General features: G+C 62.3%; 1 protein-coding gene across 2 annotated transcripts; it reads right to left on the reverse strand.

The window, feature by feature from the left end:
- Positions 1-2,240: 2,240 nt before the first annotated feature.
- On the reverse strand, positions 2,241-18,425 carry RNF44 (ring finger protein 44). Of its 2 annotated transcripts, XM_058815324.1 has the most exons (11): positions 18,285-18,425; positions 6,590-6,770; positions 5,985-6,201; positions 5,332-5,499; positions 4,983-5,159; positions 4,641-4,802; positions 4,439-4,563; positions 4,199-4,286; positions 3,936-4,057; positions 3,746-3,845; positions 2,241-3,557 (listed from the first exon to the last, which is right to left on the reverse strand). In XM_058815324.1, exons 2-11 carry the CDS (start codon positions 6,694-6,696, stop codon positions 3,495-3,497), a joined length of 1,329 nt encoding a protein of 442 aa, XP_058671307.1. In that variant the 5' UTR covers positions 6,697-6,770; positions 18,285-18,425; the 3' UTR covers positions 2,241-3,494. The 2 variants fall into 2 exon arrangements, with proteins under 2 accessions (XP_058671307.1, XP_058671308.1); XM_058815325.1 differs by lacking the exon at positions 6,590-6,770 and having other exon boundaries at positions 18,285-18,326.
- Positions 18,426-19,158: the final 733 nt, after the last annotated feature.

Below are 19,158 nucleotides of genomic sequence, written 5' to 3' on the forward strand. Positions count from 1 at the left end.
GGGAGGGGGGCAGCTGCTGTGGCACTTGTGGCTCCCAGGAGTGGGGGTACACTCAGCCTCTGCTCTCACACATGGGATTGTGTGCCCATGGAGCTGTTGGGTGAGATGAGAGAGTGCCCAGCATGGGCCACGGCAGGGCTGGCGTTGTGCTGTGCCACCTCCTGTGGCATCAGCTCTGGGCTTATGAGGCCGGGTCAGCCCTCGTGGAGCAGGTGGGAGGTGGAAAAGGTGTGGGAGGGGAGTGTCAGGCTGGTTCCTGCCAGGGCTGCCCCAGGGCAGAGGGGCGGGAGCCTGTTCCTGCAGTGACCTGTTCTGGAGCCAAGAATGGTTGGGGGTGGAAGGAATCTCAAAGAATATCTCATGGGCAGGAGCACAGGGTTAGCCCCTTCCCTGGCCCAGCATGGGAGTGCTGGGATGGAGCAGAGGTGGAAGGTGTCCCACTGCTGTGGCTGGAGCCACCCAGGGAGCTCTGCTGTCCTGGGATAGCAGCCAGGAGGAATTTCCCATCCCTGTGCAAACTGTGAGGGGTCGCTAGGTGAGAAGGAGGGGGTGTGTGGTGCTGCTCAAAAGCAGATCCTGCTGGGGCAAAGCAGCCAACCAGTCCTGCTCCCACCCTCGGGCTCTCCTGGGCTCTGCTCCAAGCCTCTCTCCAGGGCCCTTCCAGCTGCAGCAGCTCCTTCCCATCCCTGGCCCCCACTCTTCCCCTCAAGCCCCCATGGAGACAAGAGCTGGGCCCAGCGTGTTGGTATACATCATACATTTATTAGTGAATATCCCTCTCAAAATCAGCCACAACATTAAAAAAAATAATGATTGCACTACTTGGTCAAGCAGAACTAGCAACTTTCATTTTAAAAAAAGTACAAATCTGTTAAAAATTTCAATCAGTATAATACACATATATATAATACAACATACTAGTTATGTTAAATGCTACAAAACCAATATGATTCCAATGGAATGGAAAAAAACAAACACTTTTAGAGCTTTAAGAACCTTTTTTTTCTATATATTAGCCTTTTTTCAAATACATACATGGGAAAAATGAGGTAACTGTAAAATGTGCAAGTAACAGAGCAAAAAAAATTATATATATATATTTATATATATATATATATATATAAAAACTTTCTAACACAGAACACACGTCCTAGCACCTTCCGGGGAGCCGCGGGGAACGCGGGGGTCCCACCGGAGGGCCCGGGGACTGGTATAATAGAACAGTAAACAGTCCACTATCCCACCACAGGAATTCATTGGTAAACAGTGGTATCTACAGCGCAGTCAGCAATCACAAACACCCTAAATAATTGTTTTTTAGGTTTTTTTTTTTGTCATTTTTTCTTTTTGTTATTTTTTTTTAATGATACTTTTAGCTGCTCATTGGAATAAATTCTGCAGCACACGAGCTGTGAGCTTTCGAGTCGCCGTCAAAGGACCGTAAGGCTTTCCTGGCTCCCTGGGCACCGCGAGGGCGGGAGGGGAGGAGGGGGCGTCTCCGGGGGCGCGAAGCCGGGGACTCCTTTGGTTATCTGTCACTGAGAGAGGGACGGGGAAGGGGCCGGGGTCCTGCCCAAGGGGCACCGAGCCCAGCGGTGCCGGCACCCGTGCCACGGCGGAGCGGGCGGCGCCGGGCCGGGGCGCTCGGCCGCAACGCTCCGGCCGCCGGAGGGGTGGGAAAGGGCGGCGAGGGGGAGCCGGCCCGTAGCCCCCCACCGCTCGCCACCCCCCGCGCCCGACCGGGCGGCGTCCGGGGCCGGCCCACGGTGGCCGGCACTGCCCTCTGGCCCTCAGCGCGGGGAACAACGCCACCGTGCCCGCCCGGCCCCTCACCTCGCAGCCGGCCGAGCCGCCGCCGGGGCCCGCCCCGCGCTGCCCCCCGCCCCGCGGGGAGCGCCCCCTCCCGCCCCGGTCCCTTGCACACGCCGCCGCCGCGGGCGCGGACCCCGCGGGGACGGCCCTGAAAGTCTCACGGTCCTGCTGTGGCGTTGCGGACATGTGCAGTACAGTGCATGGCAGTATCAGCTGAGCACAAAAACCCCTCTCCCCACCCCCCCTCACCCCACAGCCGGCTAGACGTAGCCAAGACCACGTTCCAAGCTGGTCAGACATGCATGCATATTTGTGAACATTTACATAGGGCTGGCGTCCGCTCGGAAGCTCCCAGGCGTCAGCGACGCGCCGGGAGGGGAGGGCGGTGCTCTCACCACCACCCCTGCCACCGCCTCCCGTCACCCTCCTCGCTAATTAATCATGCAAAACAACGGCCACGCGGGATTGATGGAGCCGGGCGGCGGCGTGGCGGCTTCTCCCCCAGCGCCTGCGAGGGCAGGGGGATACGGTGGCAAGGGGACCGCTCACAGCTTCCCCCGCACCAGCCGGGCCAAGGCCAGGGTAGCACTGAAAATACTCCACGAAGTTATGAATAAAACCCCCCCGCTCCGGGGGCCGCAGCCCAGCCGGCCCCTCGCTGCCCACGGCCGGGGAAACCGCGCCGTCCAGCCAGCAGGACGGGGCACGGGGCTACCTTGATTTACGTCGTCGGGACAGAGATCCGAGCAGGAGCCGGGGGCCGGGCAGCACACCGGGGACACCACATGCCCAAAGCCCTAGGGACGGGGTTGGCGTCCCCTCCCCAAGCTTGGCTGCCTTGCGGGATGCCACACGGCCTGGCCCCGGGAGCTGCGCTGCCCAGGCACAGGGGAATGAACAGGGAGAGGGGCCAGGGCTGCGCCAGCACCATCCTCCCACTGGCGAAACACCCCAAGCAGCCACAGCCCTCTGGGGGGCTCCCCGGGGCAGCCGAGGCAGGAGGGAGCCGTGCCAGGCTGCGCACAGGAGCGGGGACAGAGGCATTCCTGTGTTCCTGCCTTTCTGCCCCAGCCACGCCGCGGGGTTGCTGGTGTCCCACCTTGGCCACACTCCGCCAGCCTCCTTCTCCGGCTGTCCCCGGGGCCGGGGTGCTGCCGGCATCAAACCCGCAGCGCTCCCTCCTCTCTCCTCCCCGCGTCCTCCGAGAGCAACGCTGAGGGGAGGAGCCGCCTGCGTGCCCCTAGGGCAAACGGCCAAGGAACCAAAAACATGACGGAAATGAAAAGGAAACAAGGGGGAAAAACAACTATCGTAAAAAAAAAAAATAGTGACAAAGGGAAAAACCACTAATTCCCTAGGAGAGTACAAAGACCTGGAAAGTGATGGAGCAACAACAGCGTCTTTGGAGGGCAGAGAGCACGGCCACGCACCTCCCGCCTCCAGCACAACACGATTCGGGGCCCTGGGAGCGCAGCGGGCAGGCGTCCGGCTGAGTCCATGCCCTGGCGGGGAGGAGGAGGGCTGGCCGGGAGCCCAGACTGCTCAATGCTCACCACATCCGAGGAGAGGCTTTGGGGAGGGGGGGTAAGCGCAGGGTCAGGCCCCAGCAGCGGGCAGCAGCCCCCGCCCCAGCCCGGCGTCCTTGTCCTCTAGCGAATTGTGCGGCACAGCGCCCGCCAGCCTCAGTCCGCCTCCCGCTGCACCTCCGACGCGTCCGCCCGGCAGATCGGGCACGTGCGGTTCGCCTGCGGGCAGCCAGAGACGGGGCAAGTGAGCAAGGCTGGAACCACAGCCCAGGACTGCCTGATCCTGCACAGTGCTCAGCCCCAGCTCCCAGTGTGTGCAGGGCACTGAGGCCACCCAAAAGGCAGCACCCCACACCCACAGCACCCCAAGAAGCCACCCCGCTCCCCAGAGCAGGCACAGGCAGTACCTTTAACCATTTGTCGACACACTTGGCGTGGAACTCGTGGTTGCAGGGCAGGACGCGGAGAAGCTGCCGGGCCTCGAAGTCGCTGAAGCACACGACGCACCTGGGGGAAGCCGCCATCAGTACAGCCCCACTGCCAGCCAGCGCCCCCAGTCCCTGCCAGGCCCCCCATGTGCACCCCGAGCTCACTCACAGGGTCTGCTCAGACTGGTGGCTCTCAGGGTTGAAGCGGTAGGACGGGAGGTGCTCGATGTCTGCTTTGGTGAGTCCCCGTGGCTTGGCCTCCCCCAGCCGCTCGGCCAAGTTCAGCAGTGCCTGGAGGGAGATGCAGAGGCCGGCTCAGCTCAGCTCCTGTTCTGGCACAGCCTCCCTCCAGGCTTCCCCCTCCCAGCACAGCAATCAGCAAACCCCCCAGCTCTCCCATCTCATCACCGTGAGGAAGCCAAGCAGACTCACCTCATAATTCTCCATCTCCACATCATCCACGTCCAGGTCTAAGCTGATCGTGGGGCCCACGGCTGTTGGCGACACAGGAAGCATAGAACTGGGGGGAAGGACAGGGCAGTCAGCATGGGGCTGCAAACCCCAACATCCACCCTGGCACAGCCCCCCGTGCCATCACAGTGCCACTGCGGCCCTCCATCCACAGTGCCACCCCTGCCCTACACATGCTAGAATACCCCCAGCAGTACTCACAGGAAATAGGGCAGGAAGCTCGGATAATACGGAGGAGGCGGCGGAGGGGGTGGCGGTGGGGGCAGCGCCTGCTGCAGCCGGTACCGCTGGGTGTTCAGCCGCCGGGGCATCATGTGGGGGTATGGCTGCAGGGAGAGATGGGGCACTCAGAGTCGTGCCAGCCCCACAGCGCTCCCAACCCCTCCCCAGGATGGGGACTCACCACGCCAAATGGCAGTTCTTGGTGCAGCGGGTCGTGGGGGAGGTAATGCAGCGGCATGGAGGGCGACAGCGTGGGAGCGTGGTGAGACGGAGGGTATGTGAAGCCTGCGATGGGGTGCTGCTCCCCTCGCAGGTCCACGTCATTGTCTATCCTCTGCAGAGGCTGCGGGGAAAGAGTTAGGCAGGGAGGAGCATCCCAAATTACGCCTCCCCGATGCTATGAAGACAGAGGCACCCTGCCCACCACCCCCAGCTCAGACCCACAGGGGTTGCAGAAGGACAAGACCCCAACCAAGGTGGTGGGTGCATCATGTCCCCAGGCTGTCCCTCCACCCCAACTCACCATACGTGGATGCTGGGCTTGGAGAGGTACGAACTGCCCCAGGGGGGCCATGTGGGGCGGCTGGTGGGGGGGCACTGGTGGTGGGGGTGGGTGCAGGATGTAATGGTCGCTGGAGATGATGGGGGGGAATGTCTGGTAGGAGACGGGAAGTTGTTGCATGGCACATGCCTGAATCAGCTGTGGGGAGAGACAGAGAGAAAAACAAGGGTCAGACACCCCTGCCCCCTCCCCAGGGCCTCCAAAGGACCCTGTGCTCCCAGAAACTTGCACTACAGTGGGCCTGGGTACCCAGAGGACTCTGGGCACTCACGGCCCAGGCTGTCCCCAGGCGTCCCCCGCTGTGACTCACCGGGGGTGGGAGGCAGCAGAGCGGGTAGTGCTGTCCGCTGAACATCACTGAGCATGCTGGGAGCTGCTGGGTGCTGCACCCAGGGATGTGCTGGCCAGCGTGGATGGGGAAGCCTTGCGTCGTTACGGTGGTAACCGTGTAGGAGAGAGGGACAGGTCCCTGGTGCACCTAAGGACAAGGTGCCGAGGGCACAGTCAGGGCACAGCCCTGTCTGAGCTGTCCCTGTCCTGACAGGGTCACAGCAGGACACTGGGCACTCAGCACTGGGACAAAACACCTGCATGCCCATCCTGCTGGTGTGGCCAGAGGAACGGGCTGAGTGAGGGCTCAACTTGAGGGAGTTTTGAGCCCTTCTTTCCTCCACACAGACAGGCTGTGTAACCACCATTACCATGGATTATGATGACAGTCGTCACATGAACAACCCTACAAGGGGACTGTGCCCAGCCCCTGGGAGCAGGGACCACCCTGGACATCCCCAGAAGGCAGAGGGATCCCAAGATTTAAATCTCAGAGAACCAGAGTACCAGCAGGCTCAGGGCTGGGTGATCCCAGCAGCAAGTGGCCAGAGGGGACCCAAGGACAAGTCACCACTCCAGACAACAGCCCCCAGGATCACACTCAGGAGTGGGGCTGGGGGCTGCAGCACCTACCTGGTCATGCAGATCCACCATGAATGGGTTCTGGTGGGGTGGGTGAGCGGCTGGGTGAAGCATTCGTGGCGGCGTGCTGGCAAGAGCGTAGGCGCGGGGCTCATCTACAGGGACGTGCGGCTGCTGGGGGAAGGCAGGGTGCACCTGGGGCTCATCCTGGCCCAGCAGGGTTGCCAGAGGTCGATCGCGTCGTCCCCACTGACGCCTGGCAGAGGGGCTGTGGGGCCACCGCAGGAGAGAAACAGAGCAGGAGTGACCCCCCAGGCCAGAGGGGCACCGCAGCCCCCGGCAGGATGGCTACAGGATGATCAGCCCAGTGCCCAAGGTGACATACTCAGGGCATTGTACCGGGCCACGTCAGGCTGGACAGCTCCAGAACCAGCTTCTCTGCTCACCCTGCAAGTGCCCTCTCCGTGTCCGCAACACAAAAAGCACCCCTGCTCCCCAGGGACCCCTCATTTGGGCCAGGTGGATCTGCTTCCCTGCCAATGTCCCCCCAAGGCCCGCTGGGAGCCAGCCGGTGCCTTGCCCCAGCAGGAGCAGAGAGCCGCCCCGCAGCCCCACGTGCACAGGGGACGGGCTCCACACGGCCCTGCAGCCCGTACCTGCGCCGGAGGTGGTCGGGGCTGCTGCAGGGTCCCCCCGAGAAACGGCGCTGGGCAAAAGGGGCAGAGGGCGGCCGCCTATTCACTGCCAGTTCCCATGGTCGCATTGGTGACGTCGGGAGGCGGGTGGGCACGCGGGACCTCGGGCTCCAGGCAGGGCAACACACCAGCACCTTGGACTCTGCAAGAGGGACAGCGGGTCATGGCACTGTCCCGCCACCGCTCAGGCTGCTGCTCCATCCTCACAAGGATGGCGGAGCTGACAGCTGCAGCTCTTGCTGCTCCTCCACCCACCCCATCTCCCGGGGCTGCATATGGCCCTGAGAGGGGCTAGGAAGAGCCTGTTCCCAACTCCCTTGTTACTGTTCCTCCCCTTCGTGGCCAGAGTCACCTCCCATGCACAACACAAAGAGAGAGAGAGCCTTATTTTTGCACTTATTTTTGGCACAGAGGAAAGAAAATGATGAAGAGCCCTGTGGCTGTGGCAGCATCCCAGCCTGCTCACCGGCCAACAGGGAACCTAAGCATGGCATGGGGAGTTCCCAGCAGGTCCTTGATGCTGCTCTGGGGGGTGCTCTTTGTTGCTGAGCTCCTGCACATCCTGCTCTGGAGTGACACTGCTACCCCAGTGACCAGCACAGGGGCTGGTGGTGGCAGCAGGGCTCATGGCCCCTCTCTGTCAACTCCCTGCTGCAAACAGGGCGCAGCCACACATCCCCACAGAGCAGGGGACAAGCATGGGCTGTGCTGAAGCCATGGAGGCAGCTCTGCTCCCCCAGACGCTCCCCAAGGCAGTGGGACAGTGGGAACACTGCCCTGGCCCTGCCCCATCTCCCCTCCTGCACCCAGGCTGACTGGTGCTCCTGCACCAGAGCCCCTCCCAGGGCACAGCCCAAAACAACCCTGGCACTGCACAGAGGAGACACCTGCATTTGGGGCTGGGCTTCCCCAGGCTCTGCTTTCCAGGTCCCAAAACAGCCTTCCTTGCCTCCATGTGTACCCAAGATCCTCCCTGGGTACCCTTCCAGTGCCCAGCGTCTTCAGCTTCCACAGCATCAGGTCAGGCCAGCACACGGCAGCAGCCTGGCCTTGGCACCACACACCCGTAAATCCAGCTCACTGCAGGCTGGTGAGGTCCCCCCCAAAGCTTCTTCAGCTCCACCTCCTCCTCAGTGCCCATGGCAAAGACACACCCGGGACAGGAAAGACACTCGGGGGACCTGGAGCCTGGGGAATGCTGCTCAGCACGGGGATCTCAGCCCAGCAGAGAGAAGCTGCAATGTCACTTTTGGGTGATGGGTATCAACAACCACTGGGACAAGTCCTGTGCCACACACAAGTCTCTTCTTAATCTCACCTTCATCTCCACACTACTGTGGAAGCTGAAAGCACATTTCTCTCTTTGTTTTGGTAGGAAAAAGGAAGAAGAAAAGCAAAAGCCACAGGCTGAGCCCTCCCGGAACCTGTCTGTGACTGTCACCAGGGAAGGGGGTGTGTCTGCCCAGGAGGTTCCTTCCACGGGGAGTTTATTCTGCCCACCTCAAAGCTCTGCCCAGCTGCAATATGCCCCTGAGTGGGCTGGCAGCCAGAATGCAGCAATAACCCAGGTTCAGCCCCACTCTGAAGCCTCCCTGAGGTGTTACCGCTTCCAGTTCCACATCCTCACTCTCGGAGCACACGTGGTGCCAAGGTCCTGTGTGATCCAGCGGGCACCTTCCAGACCACGCACCACAGCAATGGGCTTGGGGATGGGCAGCACGTCCACAGAGTAACACTGAAGCCATGCAGGGGCTCGCCTGTTCTGGGACCTCCAGAGCGGAGGGCTGCCTGCGCTCCTGGAACCCAGCACGGCACCCGAGGCAGGACGGCACCCCCGACTTGCGGGACAGCGCTGGCCCGGCCCTGGTCCTGCCACCAGCAGCACCCGTGAGGTGCCCACCCTCCTGTCCCAGGCGGGCACACCCGGCTCCCCCCGCACCCGCGGCTGGAAGCCAGCGGCCACGCCGAGCAGGGTGACCGTGACGCCGCGTGGGGCACCGCGGCTCCGAAAGGAAGGGGATGGCGGTCCCGCAGCCCCTCGGAGGGGCGGGGGGAGGCGGCTCCCGAGCCCCGCCGAGAACAAAGTTAGCAGCGCGCCAGCGCTCACGCCCGGTGCCATCTGCTCGGGCAGAGCCGGGCTCCGGGGCTGCCGGGGAGCCGCCCGCCCCGGGGGTCCTGCCGCCCCGCTGCCACCCACCGCCGGCTCCGTCCCGGCACCCCCGGAGCCCCTTCCCCGCCGCTCCCAGGCGGGCGCCGCCAGCTCCCCCGGGAGCGGGGTCACCGCTGGCCCCGCCGCACCGGCAGCCCCTTCGGAAGGCCGACCCCGACTCCCAAGCCCACCCCAGACCCGACCCGCACCCGACCCTCGGTGTCCGGGACGGCGGCGCACGGCGGGGCGAGCAGCACATCCCGGAGCGCACGGACGGAGCGCCCCGCCGTGCAGCAGCCCGGGGAGGCACCGCGGCCACGGCAGCCGGGAGCGCACCCAGCCCGCGCCCCCCGCCGCGGAACCCTGCCGGTGCCGGTGCGGATCTGTGGCTTTAAGAGCGGCCGCTCCGGGGCCATGTGCTCGGCGCCAAACAAAAGCAATAACAAAGGCGGCCGCCGGACCCCGCCGCCGCCGCCCGGGGCAGGTGCCGTCGGGGGTCCGGGGGGCGGCCCCCGCCCCCGCCCCGCTCCCGCCCCCCCCGGCCCGCACGTACCTGCACCGATGGCCTGGGCCGCCGCTCCGGTGCCGCTGCGGCGCCCCCGCCCCCTCCCTCCCGCCGCTCTTTGTTCGCCGACGCCGGGCCCGGGCCTGCCCCCCCCGCCGGCCCGCCGCCGGCCCTCCCCTCCCTCCCTCCCGCCCGCCTCCCGCCGGGCCGGCCCCCTCCCCGCCGCCGCTGTTTCCGGTGCCTCTTTGTTTTCCGCGGCGCGGGGCGGCCGCGGCGGGCCGGGGTGCGCGGGGGGCTCCTGTCCCTTTAAGAAGCGGCGGGAGGCACCGGACCGAGTCACGGCGCTCGGGGGCACCGGGGGCGCGCGCGGCTGGCGGAGGGGGGCGGCCGGGGGCACCGGGGGGGGGGGGGGGGGGCGGCGCGGCGCGCGCGCGTCCCACGTGACCAGGCGTGTCACGGTCCGCAGCCATCTTGGAGCGCGGGGCCGCCACGCGGGGCAGCGACCCCCGGCCGGAACCACCGGGCTGGGCCCACAGCCGAGGGCACCGGGCACGCACCGCCCGGCCCAAGTGGCCTGGTGCCGCTACCGGCCACCTCGCCCCGCTGCGACAGCCCCTAAGGCTGGTGGCACCGTACCTGCGGCTGTGCCCCCGCATCACTCCCGGGCCCCTGCTCACCGGGCGGCAGCTCCGTGGGCCCGGTGGGCCGCGGGAACGGCAGTCCCGTGTGCCCGGAAGTCACCGTGCTTCTGTGCTGGTGGGCACAGGGGTGGGGAAGCAGGGCCTCGGCTCCCCAGCACCTTCTGCGCTCGGACGAGAGCGTGGAGGAGCTACTCCGGTCCCGCTTAGGACATCGAACCCTTTGCCCGCACCGACAGCTCTCCCACAGCATCTGTGGCCAGGTCAAACTTTTACGCAACAGAAAAGCCCCTTTTGCTTCAGAAACGCCTCCTATTCTCTCACATTAATTAAGCAAGAAGCAGGAACTACTCGGACCATCTGCACACTTCCAGCTCACCTGAGCGAGTCACCCGGCTGGTGGCTAACGCTGAGAGCTGCACACCGAGAGGCCGAGCCAGCGGCTCCCCGGGAGCTGCACACCGAGAGGCCGAGCCGGTGGCTCCCCGTGTGCCCCAGCAGCACCGCTCAGGCACCAGTCAAATCCCCGTGCTCAGGACAGCACATCGCAGCAGCTTCGCTGAGCACCAGATGCTGCATCCGAGCCAAATTTCCCCCGGTTACAACGCACACTTAGAAATTCCCAGGTAGGCGAGCGAGCCAGCCGGCAGCCCTGATGTAATGCCTATAAACCAGCCCTCCCCTGACAGCTGGGCTTTAAAGTGCTAACAACCAAAAGGGAGCTAATTAATTTGTAGCATCACCCCTTTCAAAGAAAACCTCAGATTGACAATTTAACAATTCAGTAGCTCGTTGTTGCCATGAGCAGTCGGATTCAGCTTTGCTCGATTCCAGCCCTGTGCCCAGGTCCCTTCAGGCCCCTCTCCAGGCTCTCACCTCTTCACCCCAAATCCAGGTGTGCAGGAGGAACTACACCAGGCTCAAGGATCCTCCAGGACACAGAGCATTCTGGGGCAAGATCACTCTACCATGACTGTCAGTAGCACCACAGCCAACTGCTTCTGTCCCCATGGCAGGGGACACACAGGACAGGAAGGCACCACAGCAGGGCAGAGCTATGATGGTGTCAGAGCCACGCACTCAGGCAAGAACTCCAGAAGGAAGAGCCAAAGGATTGAATCAGCCCAAACCTGAACAACCACCCTCCAGGTCTGTTCCACTACAGCCTCTTTGCTTCAGGAGCTGGGGAACTACAGGGAAGAGAAGGAAAACAGCATTCTGTCCTTTGACCTTGCCATTGTTTGTGGGCAGAGGCAGCACTGCACCTTCACAAGACTGCCAGGACCTGGTCTGATCCTGGGCAGAGCAGCGGCAGCAGGCAGAGGCCACAGATGGTGGATATCTGTGCAGACACTCCCTGCAGACCCGCTCCAGCAGCACCAGCTTCCCCGTGGGCAGCAGCTATCGATGTCCTCAGGAGGCATCAGGAGAAGCCATCGATGGGACACAGCTCACACGCTGCTCACGCTCCCTGCCCAGCCAGGCTGGATCATTCCCCTGGCACAGCCACGCTGCACATGGCTGTGCCCAGTGAGGATGGGGCACCACACATCCAGCCACAGGATCAGAGCATGCGGCAACAGCTCTGCCCACACTGTCTCAGGGACACAGCCATGCACACAGACCCCACATCACACTGTCCCAGGCACAGAGCTCTGCCTGAAAAGCCATGTGAGGGGCCCAAAGGAAGCTACAGCAAGGCTGGTAAGGCTGGTCAATGCTTCTGGGCCAGGACAAGCGATCCCAGTGCAGCCACAGAGACCTGTGACACCCCTGGTGAGTGGGACAGCCTGTCAGCTTTAGATAGCTCCCTATGTGCAGGGGCTGCTCAGGCTGAACCTGGATGCTCTACAGCCGACAGGTGGCCCATCCTTTCCTTCAGGATAGCCAGGGGCCAACAGGACAAAGTCTCCCTGAGCCCAGGCTCTTTAAGAGACCATCTGCTGCTACAGACATGCCACCTCCCTCGCCCCATATATAGGTCAGGTCTGACTCAGGATTAGCCAGGGTGATCCAGTGGTGAGAACACATCTCCCACTGGAGGCTTGGTCTGCCCTGTGCTCTCCCCAACACTCAGCATGCCAATGCTTCATCTCCACACTCTCCTGGGCCTCTCACACAAGTCCAGGGAGAGAAAGACACCAGATCTTTTCTCCCCAGGGCCCAGAAAAAAAGCCTGAAGAAACTGTCACCAAGAACACAGAAGCTCTCAGACTGTAGGGAGGGAGCAGCAGTGGGAGTGTCCCTACCCTATCCAAGGCCCAACGCAAGCACCAGGGGACATGGGACACCCCAATATCAGCAGGGTAAAACGCTTCTCCACTATGGAGATGGGGGAGCAAGGAGCTCCCTCCCTGCTCCACACACCGGGTGGAGCTGAGTTCACTGGCAGTGGAGGCAGGACGCCTCTGCCATGATCACACACCACCCACTCCCACCCCCGGGCTGACAGCACTCCCATCAAACGCCTCCAGCCACACACACGTGGAGGATGCTGACATGAGGAGCGAGTAGCTGCACAGGCAGCGGAACTGATAACGCCCAGTTTCCTGTCGATCTCTCCCACGTGGATTCTCTGATGTCTAATAGCATGGCTGAGCTGCACTGCAGAGGGAGAACCAGCAGCACCCCTGAGCCAGAGCCTGTAGCAAGCCAGGACCTCAGAGGCAGCATCCACACCTGACACCTACCCCAACTGACACCATCCAGCAAGTTCAAAGCAGAGTGAGCACAGATAAACAGTAAGCTTGCAACAAGCCTTCATTTCCTTAGAACAGGGTAAATAATCTGCAGAGATCTCCACCTTCCTTCCTTTGCCCTAGAAACACCAGCACAACCTGAATAGCATGACCAGAAGGCTGCAGGTGCAGCAACCGAGTCCAGCTTGGCCACCTCTGTAGCTCAGCAGCACTAAGGAATGGGTTGTGTCCTCCTCTCTCCTGGGTGGCCTCTTCTGCCCTGAACAGAAGCATGCTGAACTACACACACCTCTGTCTGTCCAGGTATCCCGCAGCAGCCACTTCCACAGTTCAGTTGCACATGGGTGGGAGGAAAAGAGCAAATGCCACCATGTCCATCTCCAACCTGCTGCCTGGGTAGACTCCCTGGTCCTTCCTTTCCTTCCTACTGCAAGATGCTGCTTTTCAGGACTCCACACTCCTCTGCCCTTCACTTTAAGTTCTCATTTCAGACAGCCCTTTCCTAAACCAGACCCAATCTCTCCTGGGACAGAGGCAGCACAGGGAGGAGGGATCACCCGTCTGTCCTTTCCCCACACAGCATCCCTGGAGTCCCCCAGCTCATCTGTCACTGCTCCACAAGTATCCCTCTGAGTCCAGCCTGCTGTCTACAGGCTGTGGACAGTGTTAATGGCATCTGCCAAGTGAGTGGCCAAGGGTAGGAGGGGCCAGGCTCCAGACACCTTCCCCACTGCTCTCGGTCAGAGCAGCTCCTGCAAAGGGACACAGGCAGAGGCAGGAGCTGGGGGATGGCAAAGAGCAGCTTCGTTACCACTCAGCAAAACGAAGTGTCTCTTGAAAGCGCTAGTGACAGTCAGGAAGTTGGGCTGGGTGGTTTGTTTTGCATTTTAAGAAGCCTGCAGGGACACGGACAACCTGCAACGATCATTTTCAGAAAGGAGCTCAGAGAAACTCAGGATTTTCAGCAACCATTTACCCTCCTTTGTCCTTGATTAAAAATTTGCCAAGAGACTGCTTATAAGATGCACCAAAACAGGGAGTGACCACTACCTTAAGTGCAGAGGAGGTTTGCTGCAATATGTCCCCGTACATCACTCAGAAAACCCCACACCAGAGCCTGAGGTTGGTTTTAAGAACAAAAACACGACTTTCGAGCTGACAGCCCCCGCGCACAAAGCGCAACTGCGGTGACAAGAGAGCAGCCTGGGGCACAGGAGCTGCCTGACCTCTGCTACAGCTCTCAACGGCAGATTTTTATTGTTCACCACTTTCCCAAAGCACAGGCATGGAGAGAAAACCAACTAAGACACTTGTCTCAAAATGCAAATACAGCTAGGGAGCCCCACCAGCCCAGCAGGGGAAAGACAACCTGCTGGAGGGGACCGTGCCTCAGCACTGCCAGGCTCAGGGGAAGGAGGACCAGAACGTGGCCCTCCCTTCCCAGGGGCAACAGTGAGAGATGCCAGAGGCCTGGATCACCAGGACACAGGCTCACCCGAGAGAAAGCAGCTCCTAACACACAGTACTGCAGGCCAGTCCTCTGCTCTGCATGGCTGAGCTAAAATCCTACTTTCCAGGGTAACCAAGGAAGACCCAGAACTACAGCTCTGCAGCCAGTGAGAGCAGGTCTCCAGGGACCAGCCTGCAGCTAGAAAATAATATTCCCAAAGCCTGCAACGAGTGCTGTTTGTTGGGGACACTGTTCAACCTCACGCTCTGCCATGCACAGAGCAAAGTGTGGAGCCCTCCCAAACCACCCCACTCCAGAAAACCCAGACATGCCACACTGGACATGGGACCCATGGTCTGCTTGTGCCCTCCAGGAAACAGCTCCGGCCCTGAAATGCTGAGGACTTGCAGTTGCAAGGGTGGAGGAAAGGATAAGCACCATGGTGCAGCTCTGCTGCCCAGAGAGTCAGCAGGCTGACTTCTCCCAACACCCTTGTGAGCTGACAGCACAGACCCACACTGCTCCCCTCGGGAACTGACCTGTCTCAGGGAGCCACGCAACATCCTCATGCAGCTCCATGACCACAGGGCTTGGCTCTCCCAAGTTCCTGTATCAATGTCAGAGGGCTCTGGCAGAGCTCCCCAGCACCAGCAGCTTCCTCGGATGTTTTAGCAGCCTCTGGACAATCAGACTGGCACCCTACATGCTGTGCCTGCAAGGTGGGTACACAAACCCCTTGGCCAACCAATTACCTACACACAGCAGGTGACAAACCATGCTTCTCCAGACTGGTCCAAGCATGGAGCCACGGGATCGTGGGAAAATGTTGTGTCCCAGCTCCTCAATAAAGGGGTGAAAACCCCAAAAGCATCTGGGAGCCAGGCTTTTCTGCCGAAAGCCAGCGCGGTGCCGCCTGCCACCAGCACCGAGCCGTGCCCCGAGGGCAGCCTCACGTGACAGTGGAGTGGATGCACACAGGAGGAGTGGCTGTAGTGACAGCGTTACAGCTTGTGTCCAACACACAGCTGAGCCCAGCAAATCCCAGCGCTCTGCAGCTCTCCCTCACAAACTCCACACACTGCGCAGGTACGCGAGCGTCAGTGAGAGCTCAGTGCCCACAGCCCCAGGAAATGACACCTACAGGGAGACAGCCCAGAGAGTACAGGGCTCCCAAACTCTCTGCTGTCCACGAGCACAAGGACTGCCCCACACCAAGCCCCAGGGACCAAGGACAGCTGTTCTTACACCAGCCCCAATGGCCAGGGTCAGCCCCTCTGCTATTTCAGCACACGTACTCCCAGCAGGAAGCAGGGACACCCAGCAGGATAAGCAGGACTCTGTCTAACTCTGCTCCAAGTGACTTTACATCATTCCCTACTCTACCCTGGGTGGCAGGACTTGGGCAGTTCTGCAGACAAACCTGAGAGAAAAGTGATGCAAGATGAAGCCCAGCCCTTACCTGCCAGCTGTTATTTCATTCCTCTAACAGGTCCATAAACCAAGGATAATTAAATCTCTCCTAAACTCTCTTCCATTTAAAATAAAAATCTATAGTCCCTATTTCATTAGCTGGCTCTAGGTTTTACAGCTTGATCAATTCCCCTCACAGGGCCCTGGTCCTGGACGGGCAGATGCAAACACGCAGCTTCCATGGTGTGGATCAATGGGATTCACAAAGTCTCCCACCCCATTCCTTGTTCCTCACTCACCAAAGGGCAGCAGGCAGGGACAGTGTGTTTCACTGCTCAGGGGAACACCACTGCCACGCATGGCTTCAGAGGTGGGAGTGAGCACCTGGCAAGAACAGAGGCAGCAGCGACGCTCCCTCTCCTGAAGGGCCCCAAGAACGCAGCCGTGACCCTAAAGGTGAAGCAGCCCAGCATGCCAGCAGGGTGACATCTCCCTGATTGCTGCACAGTGCAGAGGGACAAGGCTCAGCTCCCACAGCTGACAGCTGGAGCCAGAGCCCACCACAAGCACCAGCTGGGAACCAAGAGCAGCCACCACCTCTGTGACCTCCCTGCACACAAAGCGGAAGGGACTCGTCACTGAGAGCCAGGCACACGGGCTCGGTGCTTCCTGCCCTTCCCAGCCCTCTGCTGCTGCCCTGCCACACACACAACACCTTCCCCCTGCCGGCCTGCCACAGCAGCAGCCAGAGCTGCACCAAGAGCATCCAGGCAGAGCCCCGGGAGTAGACATCAAAGTGCTGGGCAGCCCTTGGACAGCACCCAGGTGCCCCCCAGCACCTATCACATCATTTCCCTCTGTTCCAGGTGCATATCCCTCCCTCCCACCTCTGCACAGAAAGCAGCAAGTTGCCAAAGTCTGAGTCCTGTCAGTGCCAGGACACACCATGGCAGCACCACAGAGGGAAGGTCCGGCAGCCCCAGCTCCGTGAGCTCTGCCCTGGCCACACAATGCCAGTGCTGGACAGACCACACCACCAGGGCCCAAATCCTGATCTGTACTAAACCAGCTGGTACTTGCCAGAGGATATCAGGAAAGATTTCTGTGCACCACTTGGAGAGTGCCCAGCTCCAAGCAAGGCTGGGGAACAAAGCTTTGCCATCCCACCAGGACTCCCTGCATGGCTGCATGCAGGGAGGTGGCACTGGAGCCTCCCAAACACACACAGGTGCCTCCTGCCTCACCTGCCATGCCAACACCTGCCCTGTCTCCACTGGCACCGTGTCCCAACGCAGGGGGGAACGGAGGGTTCACATTTCACCTGCTAAACCTAACCCACTGCTAGAAGGGTGTGACAGCACCCGGCCAGCCCCAGAGCAGACACCCAAAGGTGACAAACAAAGGCGCCCAGCAGGCACTCCGCATTAGCAGTATTTTTAGACACCACTATGGAGCCGGCCTTATTATTTTCATTGCAACGTGCATAATTACCCACCATGCACCGCAGTGACATCAGACGCAGCCGGCTCTCCTCCGACAGCTGCTCCTCCTCCTCCCGGGGCTCCTGCTGGCCCCGGGGACACACCTGCCCCGCCGGGCCCTGCCCTGCGCATCTCCCCGGCACACAGGACCCCACCTCGAGGGCGGCCTCGAGGTCCTGGGCCATCAGAGCCGACATGGGAGCAGGTGATAGAGGGACAGAGCAGGGCACTGGCACAGGACAGCCAGAAGGCAAGCACAGGGATGATGTCTGGAGCTGCAGGCACACACAGCCAGTTGTGCTGGAGCACGGGGCCGGTACAGAGCTGATGAACAAGGTACCAGCACAAAACAGAGCCACGCTCCTGTGAAGAGGGGCTGACCCCAGACAAGAGAAACAGAACCTGCCTAGCCACAGAGCTCAACTCCTGCCCGATACAGCAAACCCTGGAGCACATCCCAGCTACCCACAACGCGGTCCCACACGTCCTCCGTGGGACAGGGCTGCCACGGGCCCACACACAGCCCGCGGTGCCAGCACAGATCCTGCCGGGCCGGCAGCACGGCTTGTGCCACTGCCACCACCCCGTCACCTCGGACTCATCTGTTTCCTACCTCCTCCCCAGGGACAACTTTCCGAAGAGTTTCACCACTTCCCCTCCCGTCCCCCGTCCCACACCGGAGCTTGCCCCGAGCTGGCACAGTTTACCGGGTCCGGGGGAACGGCGGACGGGACACCGCGAGGTGCCAGGCGGGACGCGGATACAGCCAGTCAGAAGCCCCCAACTGAAGCCAGACAACCACCTCAGCAGAAGCCCCTGACTCCGCCCGGGGCCGGGGTCGCGGGAGACCCCAGGAAGGGGCTCCGGCCGGGGCAGGCTCGCACAGCCCCCACGGGCAGCCGCGCTCCGGTTCCCTCCCCGCTGCCCCCCCTGTCCCCGCGGGGCTCCCCCAGCAGCGGGGGCTCCTCCCACCGCCCTGCGGCTGCACCGGGCCTGGCTGCGCTTCACGGCCGCTCCCCCGAACCCCAATGCCCCGGCAGCCGCCACCCCCGCCCGCGCCGGCAATCCGCCCCCTCCGCGCACCGGGCCCGGCCCGGCCGCCCCCGCCGCACCGGGCCGCGCTCGCTCCTCCGCCCGCCGCACCGGGCCCCGCAGCCCCGCATCCGCCCCATCGCTCCGGGCCCTGCCCGCCGCCTTCCCCGTCCCGCTGCCCCGGGGCCGCCCTCCCCCTTCCCCCAGCCCCGGGCCCTGCCCGCCGCCTCCCCCTGGTGCCCCGGCCCTGCCCCGCACAGCCCGGGCCTGCGGCCGCCGCCGCGCCCCGTACCTTCGGGAGGCGCGCCCCCGGCGCTCGGTGCCGTGCCCCGGCGCTGCCCGCCCCTCAGCCCGCTCGCATGGCGTGGCGGCCGGGCCCGCCGGGCTCCGTGTCCGTCCCGGTGCCGGTGCCAGTCCCGGTGCCGCTCCCGCTCCGGCCTCAGCCCCGCCTCATGGCGCCCCCGCGCCCGCCGCGTCGATGGAACCGGCCGCGCCGCGCTGCCCCCCCCTCCCCGCGCAGCGCCGCCTCCCCCCCCGCGCCGCGGCGATGGGCGCGCCCGCCGCCTCCTGCCGTAATAAACCGAAGAGCGGCGCAGCAGAAATGCACCGGGGGATCGCGGCCGTAATGCTCCGAGCGGCAGCGCACCCGCTGGGACCGTCACCGGAATTACAGAATCACAGAATCAGTTCGGCTGGAACAGAGCTCTGAGATCATGCAGCCCAGCCTATGACCCAACACCACCATGCCAACTAAGTGCCACATCCAGTCTTGCCTTAAACATCTCCGGGGACAGTGACTCCACCAACCTCCCTGGGCAGCCCATTTCAGTGCCTCACAAACCTTTCCGTGAAGAAATTCTTCCTGATGTTCAACCTAAACCTTCACTGGTTGCCAGAGGGAAGAGGTCGAGTCCCACCTGGCTACAGCCGCTTTTCAGGAAGTTGTGGATGCCTCAGGACAGCCCTGGGAGGTGTGGAAGTGCCACAGGACAGCAAGGGGCAGTTTGCAGAACAATGTCCAGCACCGGCCCCAGGAATCTCAGGGGAGGCAGCCCAGGACAGCCCTGGGGGACTCTGGGGGTGACCGCAGGCAGCTCATGGGGTGTCTGTGAGGATGTCCTGGAGCAGCCTTTGCAGGAGCTGGGCTGGCCCTGGACCCACTCAGG

Source organism: Ammospiza caudacuta, chromosome 16 (assembly GCF_027887145.1).
Source record: "Ammospiza caudacuta isolate bAmmCau1 chromosome 16, bAmmCau1.pri, whole genome shotgun sequence".
NCBI lineage: Eukaryota > Metazoa > Chordata > Aves > Passeriformes > Passerellidae > Ammospiza > Ammospiza caudacuta.

Coding starts and splice junctions, on each gene's coding strand:
- RNF44 (XM_058815324.1), bottom strand. CDS start 6,696: ATGCGACCATGGGAACTGGCAGTGAATAGGCGGCCGCCCTCTGCCCCT. Junction 5,500..5,984: donor TGGTGGATCTGCATGACCAG/GTAGGTGCTGCA, acceptor CCTTGTCCTTAG/GTGCACCAGGGACCTGTCCC. Junction 4,564..4,640: donor AAGAACTGCCATTTGGCGTG/GTGAGTCCCCAT, acceptor CTCTCCCTGCAG/CCATACCCCCACATGATGCC.